The sequence below is a fragment of the Oenanthe melanoleuca genome, chromosome 5, assembly GCF_029582105.1.
Source record: "Oenanthe melanoleuca isolate GR-GAL-2019-014 chromosome 5, OMel1.0, whole genome shotgun sequence".
Taxonomy (NCBI): domain Eukaryota; kingdom Metazoa; phylum Chordata; class Aves; order Passeriformes; family Muscicapidae; genus Oenanthe; species Oenanthe melanoleuca.
In genome coordinates, this window is record NC_079339.1 from 46,022,301 (window position 1) to 46,042,867 (window position 20,567).

General features: G+C 44.9%; 2 protein-coding genes across 3 annotated transcripts in view; one reads left to right on the forward strand and one right to left on the reverse strand.

Annotated features, from left to right (window-relative positions):
* Positions 1 to 3,554: 3,554 nt before the first annotated feature.
* FAM181A (family with sequence similarity 181 member A) lies at positions 3,555 to 4,484 on the forward strand. The gene has a single exon (XM_056493180.1). The coding sequence runs from the start codon at positions 3,614 to 3,616 to the stop codon at positions 4,481 to 4,483; it is 870 nt and encodes a 289-aa protein (XP_056349155.1). The 5' UTR covers positions 3,555 to 3,613; the 3' UTR covers position 4,484.
* A 3,097-nt stretch (positions 4,485 to 7,581) lies between these two features.
* Positions 7,582 to 20,567, reverse strand: part of ASB2 (ankyrin repeat and SOCS box containing 2) — a 31,030-nt gene continuing 18,044 nt past the window's right edge. For both annotated transcript variants that reach the window (XM_056493575.1, XM_056493576.1), the window contains 3 exons: positions 15,476 to 16,037; positions 11,690 to 11,843; positions 7,582 to 10,955 (listed from right to left, as the gene is read on the reverse strand). In XM_056493575.1, the coding sequence (XP_056349550.1) occupies positions 10,819 to 10,955; positions 11,690 to 11,843; positions 15,476 to 16,037 (853 nt within the window). In that variant the 3' untranslated portion in view covers positions 7,582 to 10,818. The remainder of the gene's footprint in view (positions 10,956 to 11,689; positions 11,844 to 15,475; positions 16,038 to 20,567) is intronic.

The window sequence follows — 20,567 nt, forward strand, 5'->3', positions numbered from 1 at the left end:
CTGCATGCTGGGAAGGCATGTGGAGACATTTTTTCAATTGCTGTACTAGTTTGACATGTTCACAGTGGAAAATGATGTATCATTCTTGAGCCTTTGCTTGGTGGACACTTCAAAGTGCATTGGATCCTCATAGAGGAGTGCCCTATTGTTAATTGTTCCTTTCACATGTACATTGGGATGAACATGGTGAGAGCAGCGAGGAACAAAAGGGCTCCGGTGGCCTCTTAGAGAAAACCCTGTGCAGCTCAACCTGAGTCTGACCTTGAAAGGGTGGGTTGCTCTGGTTTTTAAATCCTGCTTGCTGGTTCATTCCCCTTTGGCACCCCCCTGTTACCAGCTGCAGGGGAATGGGACGGCAGAGCAGCGAGTGTAGCAAGGCCTGGGGAGCTCCTCCACCCCTGCCATGTGGTGTCCAAAGAGCCACATCCTGCACCCTTCTGGGAGAGGATGGGCATGGCTGTAGTGTAGGAGCTTGGAAAGAGCTTCTGCAGTGAGTGTGTTGGAGGTATGAGGGTCTCTTATTGCCCAGTAAGCAGGCAAGTCACCTCCACCCTCCTCGATCCAGCCCACCCCCTAGCTGCAGGCCCAGAGCACAGCCCAGCGTTCTGAGGCCTCACAATTGGATGCAGGTCTCATAATATATGGTACGAGCTTCCCAGGCCTCTGAGGACAGAGTTCATTAATATCCTGAGATAATCTTTGACTCCCAGGTACCTGTCACATATCTCTCTGTCTCTCCCTTTTGCTGCCTCAGGAAACCAACTACCTTCTAGCGGGAAACTGCACCATGAAATTTGGTGTCCTGGACTGGGTTTGACAGCTCAAGCACAGGAGGCAGCTTAAGACTGACATGACTCCTTGGTGTGAATCTCTTTGAATTAACCAGACAAAACCTCTCCCTGTAGTCTCAGCAGAAGTGTCTGTGCAGGCCACGCAGACACTGGGAGGAGAGAGGCACACCTGCAAGTAGCAAATCACCCACCGTGCTACAGCCCACTGTGGTGCCAACAGCTCTGCAGCACATTCTGTTGCAGGATGTCCTGACCCCAAGGTCTCCCAGAAACACCTCAGCCTGGGCACCCCCAAGTGTGGCTCAGGCCAGACTGAGAGAAGAGGTGTGAAATAGGGATGGGTGCACCAACACAGGGATTCTGAAGAATCAGCCCTGAGGCCTCTGCCCAGACTTTCATATAATGGCCCAGTCTGGATCTTGGCTTCCTCTGATGAAAATGGGATAAATAGAAGTAAAATAAGGTAATACTCAGTAAAATGCTTTTAAAATGTGGCTGTTTTCATCCCTCAGTTCTTAGGCTTTTGATGCCTCATGTCCTTAAAGTAGATTTTACTTGCAAAATGTCTTGGATTTCAGTCCCTGCTTTCCTCAGCACACATTTGTGTTTGGTTCAGAGCTGGCACTATCTCCCTGATGATGCACAGGTCCCGTCCCCCTATCCAATCTTCCCATCCCCAAGGTACTGGGGACTGGAGAGCAGGAGCAAAGCTTCTTCAGCTTTCTCTGCATTTCTCTTCCTCTGCCTTCTTCAGCTGGCTGGCATACAGGCTGCTGCCAGCTCTGTGTCATCAGTGCACACCAAGGGCAGCTCTTCTGCTCTCCTTTTCCTCAAGCTCTAGGTTTTACTGTGCTTTTAAGTAATTGTCATCCCTTAGGGACAAGCCTTGGAGAAGGCAGAGGGCTCGCATAACTCTGGATCAGTAAAGGAAGCAGCTCAATTAGCATTTCACACGCCTTTTCTTCCCTCTCTTCTTACCTTCCCTGCAGCGGGCATGCTTTCCCCTTAAAGGATTGTCCTGTTTCTGCTCCTTGCCAGCGTTGGCAGGGTGACAGTAGTCGAGTGTGCAAACTTGTGCTATTGTCCCCAGGCCAGGGGGAGTCATGGAGACCCACTAATATGACACAGGAAAATGTTTGCTGATGGCAATTCTATGGGCTTTGTCTAACTCTTTCTCCATCATGACGACTCGATTTAAGTCTCTAACTGTTTGACTACAGATGCAAGAGTACTATCCAACTCCATCCTTTTGTTCGGGTAGTTTGAATGGGTAATTCAGCTTTTGTGTAACTCAATTGAGGGGGCAAACATAAAGACAAGATTCTTGAGCGCTCAAGCTCCCTTTCCATGGATATCTGCACATCTCTTTAGAGATTTGTTCCTTTCCTACCTTTTTCTGACATCATCCTCCCCTTAAAAAAAAAAATGCTCTGATGGAGAACAGTTAAAAGTAGGCTAGTCCAGTCCCCCGTATTATATTGTCCTGTGCCAATGAAGCATGTTTAGTATCAGCCCCCAGACAGCTTTGGAGAATGAAGAGAAAAGAGTGTCTAAACTTTCCTAACTGATCTTCAGCATTTTTGCTTTGGATTGTGTAATTTTTAAATGAAAGGTTTCTATCGGGGTGAAGAGGATAGGGAGAATGGTAGAAATCATGGGGAAATGATTGTATTTATTAGCTGTCTTTCTACGGCTGTCCCCATGGAGACAATTTGTGATGGCAAAGAATGCAAGGAGGGGAGGCTGATGCCTGATTGGGATGCTTTGTATTTGGCAAAGTGGCTTCTGATTGGCCTGGGAGAGCCCCGAACTCGCTGGAGTCGATATTCATTCAGCTTGCTCAAGTGCTTGCTAAACTTCATCCAAACAGTGGCGGGCCCCGGCTGCCTCCGCCGAGATTGGCGGTGTGTAACCTGCCTAACGAGATTAGCGGGGAAGCGGCTCCCTCTGCTCTGCAGCCACGCCGCCGCCAGCACCGGTGGAAAAGCAGCCGCACGCCGGGTGAGTGTCCGTGCTTGCTCACAGGGCGGCCACCCCGGCTCTGCGCACCGCAGCGCTCTCTAACACGATTAGAGAGCCGGCCTCGAGAGCCGGCCCGTGCGAGCCGCTGTGTGCCGGGCAGCGTGCGGGGCGCTGTGTGCCGGCCCGGTGTGTGCCGGTGTGTGCTGGGCACGGTGTGTGCCGGTGTGTGCTGGGCACGGTACCGGGCGCTGTGTGCCGGCCCGGTGTGTGCCGGTGTGCGCCGGGCACGGTGTGTGCCGGTGTGTGCCGGTGTGCGCTGGGCACGGTGTGTGCCGGTGTGTGCTGGGCACGGTACCGGGCGCTGTGTGCCGGGCACGGTGTGTGCCGGTGTGTGCTGGGCACGGTACCGGGCGCTGTGTGCCGGGCCCGGTGTGTGCCGGTGTGTGCTGGGCACGGTGTGTGCCAGTGTGCGCTGGGCACGGTACCGGGCGCTGTGTGCCGGCCCGGTGTGTGCCGGTGTGTGCTGGGCACGGTACCGGGCGCTGTGTGTCGGGCACGGTGTGTGCCGGGCACGGTGCGGGGCGCTGGGCTGCGGGCACGGTACCAGGAGCTGTGTGCCGGCCCGGTGCGGGGCGCTGGGCTGCGGGCACACCTCCGCCCCCCGGCCGCTTCCCCGCGCTCGTTTGTGTGGCTGAGGAGTTTGACATGTCCCCCTACCCTCCCTCCACCTGCTTAGCGCTGTTTGAACCAAAGCTTCTTGCTCAAAAGTCTGCCCGTCATGTTTCGCAGGTTTGCCAAGGTTCGTCTGAAGAAGGATTGCAAACTTTTCATGGGAAACTCTGCACGGTGCGTTCAGTGAGATGGCATCGGACAGCGAGGTAAAAACTCTACTGAACTTCGTTAACCTGGCTTCGAGCGACATCAAAGCGGCTCTGGATAAATCAGCTCCTTGTCGCCGGTCAGTTGATCACAGGAAATATCTGCAGAAGCAGCTCAAGCGGTTTTCCCAGAAGTACTCACGGATCCCTCGGTGTCACCCCAGCAAAGCCCCCGAGTGCGGCTGGCGCAGGGCGGCGGAGGAGCGGGCCCGCGGCCCCCAGCCCGAGGCGCCCGAGCCCGGCCCCCACGGCGGGGCTGCCGCCGAGAAGGGGCTGCAGACGGCCGAGGCGGGGGAGAGCCTCACCGGGGAACGGCTTTTGCAGGAACAAAAACCCGAGGCTGCCCGCCCGGACCAGGTGCCCATGAGGAAGCGACAGCTGCCCGCCTCCTTCTGGGAAGAGCCGCGGCCGGCGCAGAGCCTGACGGGCAAAGCCTTTCCTGCCGGCCCTGAGGGGCTCCAGGCGCCCAGAGACGCTGCTCCGTATGAGGGGAAGAAAAGCAGAAGGAGCCCGGACGCTGCAGGCCTGGAGAGCCCCCCTGACCCTGCGGCACATGCCGGGGAGAAGGAGCCCGCCGGGGCCCTCTCGGGCCGAGTGGGCGCCTGGACCTGCTGCCCGTTCCCTTGCCCCGGGCCGGGCGTGTTCCAGCCCCCGGGCGCGCTGCCCCCCTCGCCCTTCCCGGGGCTGGGGCTCTGGAGGAAGAGTGCGGCCGCGCTGCCGCCGGAGATGCCGCACTTCGGCAAGGAGGCCGATGGCCCGGGGCAGAAACTCTACAGGCCCATGGTTCTGAAACCCATCCCCACCAAGCCCGCCATCCCCCCACCCATCTTCAATGTTTTCGGCTATCTTTAGCGGGCGGGTGCCGGAGTCATGCCGAGCACGGCAGCTCCTGAGGCGGATTTGAAGCGCCGGGCCAGCTCCGGGCCTGAGGTGCTGGCCGGGCAGGAGGCCGGCGAGCACACCCTCTGCTGGGCGGGCTGCAGGGAATCGGGAACTGCGGGGAGCGCACTCGGGCCGCACTCTGCTCTCCGTGCACGGGGGTAGATCGGGAATAAAGCTCGCCAGGCCGGGGCCATGGAGCGTGAGGCCGGGGCTGTCATCGATGGGCATTGTCCGAGCCGCGGCGAGCGGGGCTGCGGGCCCTTCATAGCCGCACCTGTAACACCTTGGGGACTCCTCCACGTGGGAACATCTTTCTGGGGCTGCCCGGCGGCAGCAGCAGTGAAATGGAATGAATTCAATGCATTCAAAGAGTATTTGTACTTTAAAGTCATTCCAGAGAAGTCAAGATATTCAGGTCATTTCGTTTTGTATGCGAGAGACTGGAAGTATGGTATTTGATGTAGAAATCACTTGTGATTGATTTAAGCTCATGCTGTATGTAAATACTGAGAGAATTAAAAGAAAAAAATAAGGGAAGAAATAAGGTAATTTTATTTTGGTGATTCTGCAAATGCAGTCTTAGTTTTGCCCCACTGGGTAGACACAGATTTGCAACTGGTGGGGAGATACTAGGGCTGAAATCTCTGCCTATTCAGATTGATATAAATTAAAAGTAATTCTTCTGGGCTAGGATATTAGCTAGTGCTAAGCTGGTGCAAATGGAAGTGGGATGAATTTCCACATCAGGAGTTGCTCTGCATCAACAGAATAAACGAGGAACCTTATTATTTTAAAACAAAGCTATTAGGAGTAATGGAAGAAAAAAGTAAAGAAAAGTCTTGATTTCTTGCTGAGAGATATCTTATTTTGCCTGATTTTAAGATTTTATCACAAGACTTGACTGTAAATGTTTTGCCTAGTATTTTCCTAATTTTTTTAAAACAAATTGGCATTGGAGAATTTATTAGGAAATATTTTTAAGTTAGGTTTCTCTTAAACCCATGGAGAAAGTGGTACTAAGACACAGAACATAAGATATGAGAGGTTTAATACTGCAGGTGTATATATTTATTTGGCTATAATGGAGTAAATCACTGAAGGTAAGAAAAGTATATTTTGGGGTAAAGAATGGACCCCTGTGATTGCCAGGGCCTGAACCTCCTGTTGGTGAAGCTAATGGGAACTTCTGCCAGGACTCAATAAAAAGTGGCTTTGATTGGTTTGATCTGGGACTGGCATAGCTCTCTATGACTCCTGATATCTCTACAAGGGAAAAACCAAAAAACACTTCATTTGAGTGCATTGCAATCATTAAAAAAATAGAATCCATAACAATTATAGAGTATCATTTTGTATCTTCTGATGTCCTTGGTATTATATAACCAGGCTGCAATTTTTATTAGGATATGAACTCCCACTGGGATTAGCTCAGTTGGTCAGAGCCTGGTGCTAATAATGCCAAGGTTGTGGATTTGATCCCTCTATGGGCCATTCACTTAAGAGTTGGGCTTGATTATCCTTGTGGGTCCCTTCCAATTTAAAATATTTTGTGATTCTACTCCCAGGCTAATAGTGGTTTACTCTTTCCTCAAACCTCACATATCCCACCAATGTTCACTTTTATGGAAACATTGTCTGTAATGTATTTGTAGTGCAGGCAGACAATAGAAATGGTTTTCATTGCTTTCTCCCTGCTATGGCACTTGATATGTATCAAGCCAGTATAGACTGTAGGAGAGAGAGCAAGAAATGTCTTTGGTAGCACCTACCTGCAACTAAATTCAAGGTGTGAGGTGCTAAAGAGCTAACCTAGGGGCTGAAGACATCAGGCTATCTCTTGATCCAGAAGTGAAGACAGGAACCTACTTGGATGCCTTTCCCTTTTTTGGAAAAAATCCATGAGGAAACTCTGTCCATCTCCAAAAAGAATGTAACAGAAACCAGAGCCACTGAAGTTAAGGGCAGGAGAGCAAGGGCTTTTAACTTACAGACCTGTAGGTAAGGATTTTTTTTTAATTGGAAATAGGGGGCTTTTCTCACATCAATAGCTCTGTGTCACTCCTTTAATGTAGATGCAGCCAGATGCTGAAGTCTGTCTCAGTACTGTCAGTGTAGAGCAGCCTCTTTGGTATTGGTCTGGATTTCAATTCGGGTGGCCAGACCAAGTAATGGAATGAACTACTGGTATTGCAGTAGTTGTTGTGTTCAAGTGTTCTTCTTTGAGTTCATTAGGGAAATTTCAAAGTGCTGTGGATCACACCAGAATAAGGATTTCTATAAAAATTAAAATACTTGGCAAAGTGGATAGCCTCTGTATAAATTTTATTTCTGAAGAAATCCAGAGAAAGAGGAGTTGAAACCAAGTTTCTATCTTTTGACTATTAAATTCCTAGTTTTCTTTTCTCCTTCTTTTAAACTCTTTCTTATTTGAATATATATTCCTACACATTTTCCTTGTAGTAGAATAGTGTGTTTTAAAGTTTTAAAGATGAAGGACCATTCTAAATAACCTCTGACCCAAATATTTATGCTCCTACACTCAGATTTAAACGAATGTTACTTTTTCAAAATCCATTGTGTCATGGAAGCTTCCCCCCGTAGCCCAAGGAAGCAAGTGGCCCTTGCTGGGGCTTTGAACTGGAGCAGCAGTGAAGTAAAACACAAACGAACAGAAGACAATTGTTAAGTATATTCAAAATCCCTGAATGGGGATGTGTGAGACTTTCCAAATGGTTTGCAAATAATAGCAACTCTGTCTCCTCTCTAGCAATACTCACTGTTCTCTCATCCCTGAGATTACAAGAGAATTATTAATTGTTCAAGCTTGGGTTGATTCAGAATTTTCCTGGATATTTTTGTGTTTGGTTGGTTGATGGTTGAAGTTGCTCTTCAGGACAGCTGATAGTCCTTAAGAATCTACTTGTTTATTCATACTTTGTTTGAAAGATGGAAACATAACATTTGAGAGCTGCTATTTACTAGAACAGAGCAGATTTAAACTTCTAAAAACACAATAGCTTTTATAAATAATGGGAAGGGAGAGGTAAATGAAAACACTTTCATACAAAATGAAATAAAAAATCAAAAAGTGCACAAGAACATCAAGTGAATTGCACATGTTGCAGTAAAAAAAAAGTACAGTAACCTGGTCATGAAATATTCTTAGAACATTTCACATAAAGTCATCACCTCTGAAGGAGTCTAACTATCACACTCAGTAAAACAAGTCGCTTTACCTTGCATTAGAATTACTGATCTACTTGCAAAGCCTGGCTTGCCTGGGTTTTAGAAGATTTTTCTTTTCACAGTAACTTGTAGGTAGATGCATTTAAGGCACATTGAATTTGTGCAGATTCAGTATTGTGCACAAAATAGTATGTTAGTGATTGGAGAGGTAGTGGGCTCCATTTCAGTGCAAATAAATGTAAACTGAGTATGTGAAGGTTTACTTTAAAGATTAAGCAGATAGGACTCAATAACATTGTGATTACCAGACTCCCCCTCTAACAGATAGACTCTTCTCACCTCAGTTTCTGTGTGCAGCATGCACTTATCCTTCCCACAGTTGTGTTATGTTCCCATCTGACCAGTGCTCTCTGGCTCAGTGACTCCTGCCCAGGACAGATTGTTTACAGGAACCAGGACATGGGTCTCCCAATAGACATGATGGTCTCTTGGTTGAAAGAAGAAATGGGCTTTCCACATTTATCCCATTGAAACCCAGTTTCATCTTCTCCAAGGACGTAAAAAAGATACTACTACTTGTTAGACTTCTGTGGACACAAAAATGTTGGCTCAAGGGAAATTCCCAGTTTGGGATACTTATGAAATTCCATATCTGGAGTTATCCATGTACTTGGTGATTGTGAACCCTTTAACCTGCCAGGGTCTTCAGGGCTGTCACTGCACACCAAACTCTGAAGCCGTCTCCACCAAGCTCTGTCTGTATTCATCACCCTCTACAACTCTGCTTTGTTACACTTACTTGATTTCAAGGACTTCTGATTTATATCAATGTAAGTTCCAGACCTTTGTTGCTTAGCCCCAGAAAGTGAGAGATGCATGAACTCCACAGTTATTTCTATCTCTCCAGGTCCTGCTTACCAATACTGGCAGAACTGATATTGCCATTTCTTGTTCCTTTTCTCTCCACCCAATGTTTTTCTAACCTGAACCAATTCCCTGTTCACACTGCAGGAGACAAGGGAGCAGATCTTAAACTGGCAGTAAAGGAAGTTACTGGATGAAACTGCACCAATGGAGGAATCTCACCTGACTTCCAAAGCTTTACAAGATCAGTGTTCAGTGTGAGTTGAAACTCTATTGGTTTTTCAGTTTTTGCATTTACAAAGGGGACAGCAATGGACAGAGTAAGCAATCCTGTGACCAATCATTTTTCTGCTCGCATCCTGTGCCAAGAGTGATGAACACATATCACATAAAATCATCACAGTCTGTGTGCCCAGACAGATTGTATTACTTGTATTTGTGCAACACACTTTAGTCCTGTGTTAAGGTATAAAACTCCACACAAATAAAACTCGGTGCAATGTATTTTCCCTACTTAGGTTTCTATCATATTCCACAGATGTTATGCAGACCAACAAACAAAGCCAGATCTGTAAAGTCTCTGGTGGGGATCCAAGCAGACCATGGTGCACAGCTCCTCTGTCACCTAAGGTAAGGAGTTTTCTTCTTGCATTAAGATCTGCAAAGATGTAGTTCTAAATTTAGTTTCTTCTATTCTTTCTAGGTCCCTAGTGAGGAATAAAGCACTCATCAAAGCAGTTCAGCAAGTCACACCTGTCAAGTGATCTGTAGTCACTGCCAATAACTGTTCATGGGCTCCTTGGCCTCCCCAGCTGTGAGGGAATGTGACTTGTTAAAAACTTCAATAAAAGAATTTCACGGACAATTATAGTGGTTCAGCAGATAGATGGTGACTTGTTAAGCTGCCATAAATCAGTTGTGGATCTGAGCTGTAAATAGGTGACCTAATTTTCAAAGAAGCTGAGATAATAACTTTCATCAGTGTCAAAGGATGCTAACAGATACTTCAAACTTCCAAAGTCAGAAAATTCAGGGCTAAATTCTGAGATTTTTATTCTGCTTCAGTAATATCTCATACTGAATATGATTTCCCTGGTTTAAGTGGAACAACACCTGGTGCAAGCAACTTGGCATTGTTTAGGCACTTGAATAAGGATTTGGAAACTTAATTCTGGATATTCACTTTCATAACTTTTGCAGTTTGAATTCCATAATTTTGAAGTAATTTCCCTTGCTTTCAATCATGGTATGGTTACAGCCACAGAGGTCCAAGGAGGTCAGAGGGGCTTGGCTTTGTAGAGACAAGATCTTCTGGGGGAGGAAGAGAATAAGTTGGTTCAGCAGTGTTGCGTCTCTCCTTCACATCACTCTCTGTTCCTGCTCCTCTAGGGCTTTGTTCTCTTCTGACACCAGCTTTATGAAAGCATAAACCTACTGTTTACAGTGCATCCACTTCTAATTTGCATCAAAAAAAAAAAAAAAAAAAAAAAAGAAAAAAGAGCTGAGGGTTGCTTTCAAATCCCCAATCTAGGAAATTCTCTCAAGCAAAATTTCACTTACTTCCTATTGCAAATATAATACAGAATGAACTATATTCACTACGTGCAAATATTCTTCCATCCTCCTTAAATAAACCTTTCCTTGACTTTTAAAGGATTCAGCATTTCTGGATTTTAGGCTATTAAAGAGTTCTGAGATTTGAAGGTTCAGAAATCAAGTAGTCAATAAGAAAGGTACAAAAAAAAAAATAAAAGTGTTAGCAAGGTGGTGTCAAAATATCAGAGAATTAGCAACCAACACACTTAGCAGAATAGAATAGAAACTACAATAAAAATCTCAGTCAGTGAAGGTAATGTGATTGTTTTCCCAAATACATTAATTCTTGACAAGTTCTGAATTGTGACCATGCAAGGATTCTAAGCTCCAGCACAGCTTCAGGACACTTTTGAGTTCCTCACTGATACTTGCTTCAGAGCTACTCATTTGTCAATGTTGGTTTTTCTTTCTTCTTTGCAGACTAAGGTCTGAGCTGAATTGTGTGTGTGTTTTCTCTTGAAAAACCTAACAGCGGTCTCCTGTGTTAGCTGTCTCCTCCATTTTCTTCTCACTCATGCTTCAAAAGCACATTTCTCTTAGATTAGTCATGGGAGGGTGCTTGACCAAGCCAGCAGCAATTCCTCTGCAGTGTGCACCTGTGCCACGGTGTGACGCCGGGTGCCACGCCGGGAGGCTGCTGCAGTGCAGTGTGCTTGGGCTCACTGTGAGTAATCGTGCTGCAAATAGCGGATCAGCCTGTCTGGGAGAGGCAGCGTGTCAAGGAGTTTAATGCGGCTTCTTCCTACCAGGCTCCGGACCTTGATGCGGCAAAGATGGGAGAGGGGTCGTGGAGGTTCTGAAAGGCAGGCGGGGCAGAAACGTCAGCAGAACAGGTTTTAAGTTGAGGGACTTGAGCTCGGCTTGGGCAGGACAGTGTCAGGGGGAAAATGGGAGGAGGAAGAATGAAAAAAGGTATTTTTTCTGTAATGAAGGTATAATATGTCTAGGATTGGTAGCAGATCATCTATTCTAAGGGCATGGCATAGGGAAGGATGTGAGGCTGGAGGATGGGGTGCTGTACCCATCTCAGCTATAGCAATGGGCTTTCTAGGAGGATTTAAACAAGCCACTTCAAAGTGTTCAGCCTCCCCACTGAGAATAAATGTGATAGGTACCAAATTTAGCTTGGTGCCAGAAAACTGATTCTGATAATATCTATGAAAGACTTTATCCTGAGGTAAAGTATATTAGGAGAGTGGAATATTAATAAAGGCTTTAGAGGCCACTGGTGCCTGCTAGGCTGCTGTGGAGATAGCTGCTCTTCCCACCTGTCCTGACCTGACTGAACCCCAGCTATATCCAAATGGGCCTTTCTGCTCTGCTATGCTCGTTCCCAGTGGGTCAGATCGATGGCTGGTGTGCATTTCACACCCCAGGGCCAGTGACACCCCAGAAATTTCCGACCCTCACACCTGGCCAGTCACATCAGGTTTCAAGTTTATGGGATGAATACTAAGAGGAGATGGTGTCTGAGGTTTTGAATCCAACGGTGGGACTATTTGTGCCAGATTCTTTTCTGGGAGACCATACCTGCTTTTTCTTTAATGACAGCCCAGTCCTCATAGCTGTCAATGTGCTCCTTGAGCCGGGAACAGAGCTGCACGTTACCCACGTAATCCAGAAGAACATCGATGATCGGCCCAGCCCAGCGACTTATCTCTGGAGTAGACACCATTTCACAGAACTTCAAGGAAAAACAGATTGACTACCATCAGTGGGACATAAATGCTCTTGAGGAAGCAGCAATTGCAATAGCCCTGGTAGTTTTGATAGTACCTCCTTCTACCAGCTGTGAGGGCAATCACCAGTTTCCCTTTGGAAAACTTCAACTAAAGCCTATTCTTTTCCAGCTGAGGGCAGAACCCCCTCTTTGCAATCATAGGATGACATAAATCCCTGGTGAAGTCCTAGCTCTGGAGCATGGAATAATGCTGAATTGTCTACAAGTCCAAAGATCCTACTACCAGGGAAATGAAAGGAATCTTAGCCCCAAGCTAGTCAGGGGCTGCTGAAAGGTCCATGCTGTCTAGGGCTCTGTGACCTGGCATGCTGGGTCCTTTTCCTTCTTGGGTGGGGCTCTGTGGGGCAAAAAGGAATCTTGGGGAAAGAGGAATATTCAGAAGAGTGCAGCACTTCCTGCTTCCTGTGAACCTGCTAGTATCTGTAGCTCTGGGGGAACCAAACATCTTACTAGAAACTAGTCTAGGAAAAATCTCTGCACAGATGAATCCCAGGCTGTTTTACTCACTCATGTGAAAACTATCCTTGGCCTAATAGAGGGACGCCTTCCTTACTCAGTCCTGGATCGTGCAAATTGTCTGTCATTTCCAGTGCAAGCTACAGAATACCCAAATCCATTTAATAGAGGGCTTCTTATGGAGATGCAGAAGAATAAACTTAAGGACCTGGCTTTAAGCAGTCTCATTTTAAAAAAATCTGCCCACCTTAATCTAAATATGTATATTATACCAGTCAGTTTCATCTGTCTCTCTTAGTGTTCTTCATATGATGAAGATATCTGTGGACATAATCTGCATGCAAGCAGTCAGGAAGTTTAACATGAATTAAATCATGCTGTGTGGATAAGAACTTGGGCACATGGCTGAACCCTATTGGACGATGGTTGCTGAAGCACCATCCATCAACTTAGTTACCCAGACTACCTGAAAAGACACACAATCAAACCAAACAGGAAAGAAAATGCACCAGCTTAAAGCTCTCTCAGTTTAAATTCCTGTAACTAGATCAAATTTGATTATGCATGAATAATCAAAACTCAAAATCATTAAACTGTTGTGTGATACTCTTACTCAGAAATAAAATTATATTAGTTTACCTTGTAAAATAGAGCTGCAGAAAATAAAGTTATTTTGTTCAAGGTGAGAGCATTCACAGAGGTATTTACTACTCTTCTGACTCCTATTTTTCACTGAACATCACCATGTAATGTTTCCCAGGATGGTTAGAGACAGTTTCCTACCTGGGCTGCCTGTAGGAAGTGGCTGTCACTCTCCAGTGCATGTGTCACTGCCATGCACTGGAGCTGGGAGGCACAGACTGAGCACCTGCACTATCACCTCCTTGCAGTAACTGCTTTAGTAGAGCTCAAATGAAGACACATGTAGGGCCATAAAACACTGGATCTCACTTGCTCTCTTCTTGTCTCCGGAGACCTTGCCTGCCTTTTGCTCTCTTCCCTATTCACAAGCTCGGCTTACAAAAGCATCTTCTGGAATAAACACGTTTCAAAACACATTGCAGGAAAATATTCATAGCAAAATAAAGGAAAATAATGCAAAACTGCATCACCAGGCAGTGGGATTGACTCAGGGACAGGGTGGCTCTGAGCCTGCGTTCTCGGCAGAAACCCGAATGCCCTCTCGTGGTAGGATGGTACTGCTGTCCGTCCCCACCTTCCCGGGATCAACAGCAGTTCTGGAAACGTGGAGGGAGTCAGCAACCATTTTTCTGTGTTCACCTTCTCCAGGACACATTAATTTAGCAGCATCAGTTATGATTTATATTTGTGCATTTTCCAAATCTAATTACAGTAGTTTGTAGCCTTTATAAAGACTAATAATTCAGATTTATTGTCCTGACGTAATTGTACACAAGAAAATAGAAAAAGAACATCCTTTGTGTGGAGAAGGCTGTAGTTTCATAAGATCCTCTGTATTTCAGAGTATAAACCATTTCACAGCTACATATCATGAAGCTACCACACAAGCCTCACTTTTATTAGCCAAAATCCTAGGAGTAAAAGCAAATTAAAAACAATATTAGAGGGAAGGGATTACTTTTTTTTTTCTGTGAGCATCTGTCCTCACTGCTTTCTCTCTGGGCACAGATAAAATTTTCTACAGTTTTTGCTATCTGTCCCTCATGTGATGTGACCTTTGAAGCACTGCCTTTTTGTGAGTGACCTAGTATTTTCTTAGGCAATAAGGTGAGATCCAGAAGGAACTGCTTTTGAGTGGCTAGGATACTGTAGAGGGCTACAGACAAACCCTCTTTACTTATGTTGGAACTCCATCTCTCTGTTCACTCTATGTGCTACCATATCACAGATCAAGAACTAGTGATTATATATTTCATAATTTTTTCTTTGACAAGATATGCTATCCTGGAGGATTTTTTTTGTGACAAAGGCTCTTGCAGGTAAAGCCCTGTTTATGATAAGAGATTATTGGGATGGACTCTTAAAATTCTCTCTGTAAGATTTTATTTTTGGTTTTTTTTTTCCCCCCCCACATATATTAATGGAGAGTAAAGTATTTTAGAAGACAGGACTGATAAAAAAGATCAAGATTTCCTACGATCTTTTAATATTTTCCTTTATTCTTTCCACCACCAAAGAACCTATATTGGTAGCCATACCTTTGGGATTCTGAATCCCTCAAAGTCACACTTAAACTAAGTAGAAGCTGATTGATTTTTTCCCAGATTCTTTGCAAAATAGAAAAACTCTCATGTTGAGATTTCATTTTTGTGTAGCATGTTGAAAGACAGCAAATTTTGAGTGGAGCAGTAGGTTTTGAGATGCATTGGAAGGAGAGAACATACAGAAATCAGAAAAAAAAAAATACAATCTAAGATTCTGCAAAGTCCTTTAAGGGATTGAGAGTCACATTCCAACCCAATGGATGCTGAGCTCACCTGCATTTTAAAAAGGATTGCAAAGATACATGTATAAAAATGTAGGTATCTAAAACCTACGTGTAGCTTAGAAAATATGAAATCATGGACCTAAATCTTCTAATCTTTGTGAAAATTTCAATTATAACTCAGTCACATAATTAATGTAATAATTTATGCTCTCTCTCTGTGACTGCTTATCCAGTAGACTCGGAAATTGAAGTCGTTCACATTCACTAGTTTACCCTCACAGAGTGAAGCTGTTTTCATGTAACCAGTAGCTAACATTCTTTATCAGACTAAACAAATTCTACAGGGCAAGTTGGAAAAGAAGGTTTCTACCATCCATATGCTATCATCCATATGTTTTTCAGGAAAATATGCTTCACTCCTGGCAGCTCAGGTCCAGAGGAAAAGAGCATTGTAGAACTGTTGGTAAGACTGTCAAGATGGCTACAATTCACTCTAAAGTCAATCTATGGCCTCAACAGAGGCTGTTGGCAACCTTCCTGCAGTCATTGGACATAAACTTGGAATGTTTTTTTTTTTCCTGTAAATAAAGGAGGGATAGTAGCATTTTCTCTCACAAAGAAGTTGGTAGAAAAAATACACCAAAGTTGCCAAAACCCACAGGTAGGACATGTCCTCAGAAGTCCTGCAGGTACACTAGGCAGTGCTTACCTGTACTACAGTTGGCTCCCTGGTCACCTGAGGATCATTAAGTCTTTCCCGCCTGTAATTCAGTGCAGGGTGTGGGCCATTTCCGTACTGACACTCAAAACAGGAGCCAGCGTCACAGCCCAGATCCAGGAGATACTTCAGCACAGAAAGGTACTTCATTGAGAACATGATGGTAGCTGGAAATGTGGTGGGATGGCTTGATATGTAGGCATCAATGTTTGCCCCATGGTCAAGAAGCAGTTTCATGGTCTTGAGGCAGCCGTGGCGGATGGAGATGAGTAACGGGTTGATGAGGTCAACATTGGGGTTGGCTCCGGCTTGCAGCAGCAGCTCTGTGGCGTAGATATTGTTGTTAAAAACAGCGAAATAGAGCGGGGTGGTGCGTCTGTCCTCGTACAGGCAGGACCGTTCGTCAGAGAGGGCGGCGTTGACCTCGTAGCCGGCGTCTATCAGCTCCTCCAGGATATCGTCGTTGTTGCGCTCGGCCGCCAAGTGCAGGGGGCTGATGCCGCTGCGCTTGACACGGGTGCGACTGGTCACGGGGATCAGCATGGAGACAATCCTGCCAGGAGGAGACTCGGTGAGCACCAGGCAGCCCTAGGGCATCTACAACCCTACAGCAAGTCACAGCTTTATGGTTGTAGCCCTGAGGCAGAGCCCGCTAACTCGGGCACAGGAGCAATGATAGAAACCAGAGTGCAAACCTCAAACCTGACAGCAACTGCCTGTGCACCTACCTTGCCAAAACTGTGAGTTGTGTGACCTTCGCCTTTCATGGAGTAGCACTTTATTTTTGAGATTATCACCCACTTTCTGTAATGTGATGGCAGATACAGGGGAGTTACAATGGAAGAGATGACATGCTGGCACTCACCCAGCCTGGTTTAACTTCTCTTAGGTCCCACAGCCCAAATAGCAGACAACCAGCCAGGAACTGCCAAATATTCTGCACCTTCATCATCATGCTGTGGGTAGGACTGGAGGAAAAGGTACATAGCCTCCAGCCTGAGGTGCCAGCAGAGAGAATGTATCTCCCCTTCCCAGGGTTTGCTTTACTGCTCAGCAGAGAAGGGTGCAAACACAAAGTGCTGGCAAGTCTTGTGGGTCACAGCCACAGTAACAAGCTTGACAGCAGACAGGGGGTGAAACCCCATGTCTCTAGGACTGAGTTAGGACAAACTACAGATTTTGTTCCCAGGCCTTCCATATTAGATTTTACAATTCAGTTATTATCCTCCATTGATCCCTATCCTTAGACCTTCACTGTGCAGCTTTTGGATATGGCAAATTCATGGGGCTACCAATGTCCATCCCAGATCATGGGGAGCCGAAAGGACAATTAGCAAAAGGGAGAAAAAGAAGTAAAAAATATTTTCCAGGCTGGTTTCCATGTTTCAGCTGAGGGAGAAAAAATGTGCAGCAAAGTCCTAAACCCCAGTAATGAGGGATTGCTGTTGAAAAGTGTGATGTGGCTTTAAACACAACATAAATCAAGCTGCTCTAATATGTAATATGAATTTCAAATATATGATGCACACAAGCCCTGCAGTTACAAATCCATGACCATTTCTATGTCTGCACAGGTGTCAATGGAGCTGCACAACCAGCCCTAGGGGTTAAACCTTCATTTCCTGCTCATAAAGTTGGGTGATATAGCCAAGGCCCAAGATTTATTCTGTAGAATAGGAAAGTCACCTCAAGCTACTTTCAGGAAGAGCCTAGGGATCATCCAACCTGAGTCTGCCTGCTGTGTCAGGGGGTGCCCACAATCCCTTTGCAATGACTGTGTAGAGGGGGATACCTTAAATAAGAACTTGTGTGACCTGGGAAGCCAAGTACCTTCTCTGCCTCCTTTCCTCCCATGCAGATTACTCTACCTAGCAGTAAACAGCTCTGGTGACACACAGACGTGCAAAGCTCAGTTTCCTACCATATAGTGTGTCTCCTTTAAAATACTGCATATCTTCAGCTTGACTGCAATGGCTGGTCCCAACACTGGGCCCTCAAACATGTATTTACATAATGAACTAAGCCAGTAAAACCTTTGTCTGTGATTATCTTGTGATCCTGTGAAAAACTGAACCTCCAACACTCCCAGGAGCTGAAATAAGAGTTAAAGAAGCATAGTATTTTACAGGATTATGTTCCTATTTACATGATGGACTGTTGATGTCTCCAAGTTACTTCTACATCTCATTTTTAAACAAAAAGGCTTTTTAAATTATGTAAATATCTTGGGAAATTAAGCACTTTTTTTTTTTTTTTCTTCTAGCTGTTGCACTAATTTTCCAGCACTGAGACACTTGCCAGGGAGCAGGAGGTTTGGGTGCTGGTGAGCTGGCAACTTCCCACCCTCAGCAAATGTTCTGTAAGAGTCTAATAACAAAAAGGGCACAGAGCACTGTGAGGACACTACGCCAAGTACCAGCATTACTCATCCCATGATCAAATGTTTTGAAGATTTAAGGGTCTGTTTTGTTCTCTCCCTCCAGCATATGTGCTTCAGCCAGCTCTTCACATCTGAGTTAAAGAGGCACTGCATCATTTCTAACTTCAAGGGGAACCTGAACCTCGCTGCATTGGTGCCATGCTGAGGCTCTGCAGCCAAATGCTGCAGTGTCCTAGAGCTCAGCACAGTCCCTGTGCCCACATTTATTTTGGTATGACAAGCAGGAAGCATCAAATTTTTATCAGTTTAATTGTGTAGCTTGAACCTGTGTCTCTTTCTCACCCTCCAAAGTGGGTCAGTTCTGTAATATGGTGCCTCTGGAGCATTTCCTCTTTTTCTGGAGGAAGAATGCAACTCAAGTGAAGGCAGCCAAGGCCATACAAGTGAGACCATATCCCGTGTCTGTCACAGGGATGAGCTTCATGTACAGTTTTTAAATAGAGCCAAGATTTCCCTAATCCCTGGCACCTGCTTCTATGCTCTCTATTTGTTAGAGGTTATATGGAGGAGGAGGCAGAGCATCCTTAGTATGAGCATGCAAAGAGTTTACTGACTTGTATTTACTTAATAAATCTGCCCACACTTCACAAAGTCTTCCCTTTTCAACATCTCAGTTCTAAGGGGGAAAGAGTTAAATGACTGCTTGTGATTGTACGGCTTATGAGATGACCCTTATGCATTTCAGGTCAGTATTGACAAGGTGTCATTTGAAATAAACAAACACCAAGCAACAAGAGTTGACAGTTGAGCCCTGGGACCACATTCTTGGCTTTTTGATGGTAGGGAGCCTTCGTGCTCTGGCAAAAAGTTGAAGTGTGGAATTCTTGCAGAATTACGTACTAAATCTGCAGGAATACAGAGGTCACCATGAAGGGTGTTATTTTACTGAATACCAGAGGAATTAAGAATGATCAGCCAAATGGGCTAAAGTTTTGTCATTTAGATAAATATTTATAGGAGAATATATTTTTCTTTTGTCTTTCTTTTCTACTTAGTTTGCAGCAGTTGTGCACACAAAATTTGTGCTCAGTCTTTTATAAATGAAGGAATGCAGAATTTGAACTGAATTCTGGTCTCATTTGTGCTTCTGGTTGTTTGGAATAATAGATATGAGCCCTGAATCAGGCCCTTGCTTTCATAACCCAGGAGTGAGTGCAGGTTGTGGAGCTTCCATGTAAATTTTTCCAGGTCAGAGTGTGAGACTGCTGAGGGGAGGGAAAAATTCAGAGCTGGCCCATACTCTATATACAAACTGGATTCAGATCAGCTTACTGTAGTTTCAGATAAACTTATTAGAAATTAAACAACTGAAGCTAAGTTCTGTCTCTTGCACAAGAAAATTACTTTATAACTCAAACCCTGGAGAAATTTTTGAGTGGCACTCAGTGCCAGGGTATTCGTGTACATGATGTAAATGTATAAACCTGTTACATAAGGTGACACTGAGCGGCCCTCTAGAATACACAGCTTGAACAAGGAACCAGACCTACTCCAGCTACAGAAAATTAATATCCTCAGTTCTATCAAAGTGATTTGAGAAGCTTAATTGGCATTCCCAAGCAAATCTAAATGCTAGAATGAAAAACTTTATGGGAAGGTGTAGTGATTCCTTGGATACTGTGAAATATGTAGGATCCACTTGAGCAGTTCTCTGCACAGAAAGCTGTACTGTCCAGAAACTCTCATTTCCCTGCCTGTTGTAGAATTATTTTGGTAGAAACTGTGATAGTCACAAGAGTGTTCTACAATCACCAAAGGGGTCTGTTACTGCAATGAAAAACTTGCTGTGGGTCGCTCACTCTTCCATCAGTGAGGGATTAAAAGCAGGAACTAAAACTTGCTCTAGGATGAGAAATAAATGCTGTGGAGTTCAGGCTCGACACACACTGCAATGTCCCAGGTTACTATTTACATGACAGTGCAACATCCCATCCCCAGACAGCATCTTCTAAATTGATATTCTTTATCACAGACTATAGTTTGTCACTTTCCTAGAAAAATCTCTGTTTCAGAGGACTGGTAATTCTACCTGATTTCTGCTTATTTTTTCCACTACTTTTCTCTGTGCTTAAAAACTATGCTCAGCTCTATCCCAAACACATTTAATTTCAGAAGGAAAGCAGTGGGTCTTTTTATGAATTTGTCTGTTACAATTAAGAGTTATTTAATCACTCACTAATAAAATATATTTTCCAGACCATGAGAAATTCTTGTCCTTCTTTTCTGAAGCCTTTACAATTTCCTGAAAGGTTTCTGAAAGGAAGGATATCAGAACTGGACACCATATTCTAGCGACAATCTCACTAATGCCCGAGAGATTCACTTAACCACTTGCTGCTGACAGCAACTGGATTATTGTTATTAAAACCTGAACACACCAGAGACAAATCCAGCATCTCCTGCTTGTGCAGAAGAATCACAATGGGCCCATGTAGGAAAATTATTGCAAACCATGCTGCAAAAGCTATTAAGCTATTAAGGATTAACACTCCCCACCAATACTTTTTCTATTATATTTCAAGAATATTTTGAGGACTTCAGTTTAATCTACTTCCAAGATATATGATGTTATTTAGCTGTAATAAGTTATGTCTTGGTAAAATTAAAGGAATCTTTCACCCCATATTCCTGCTTACCCCACCC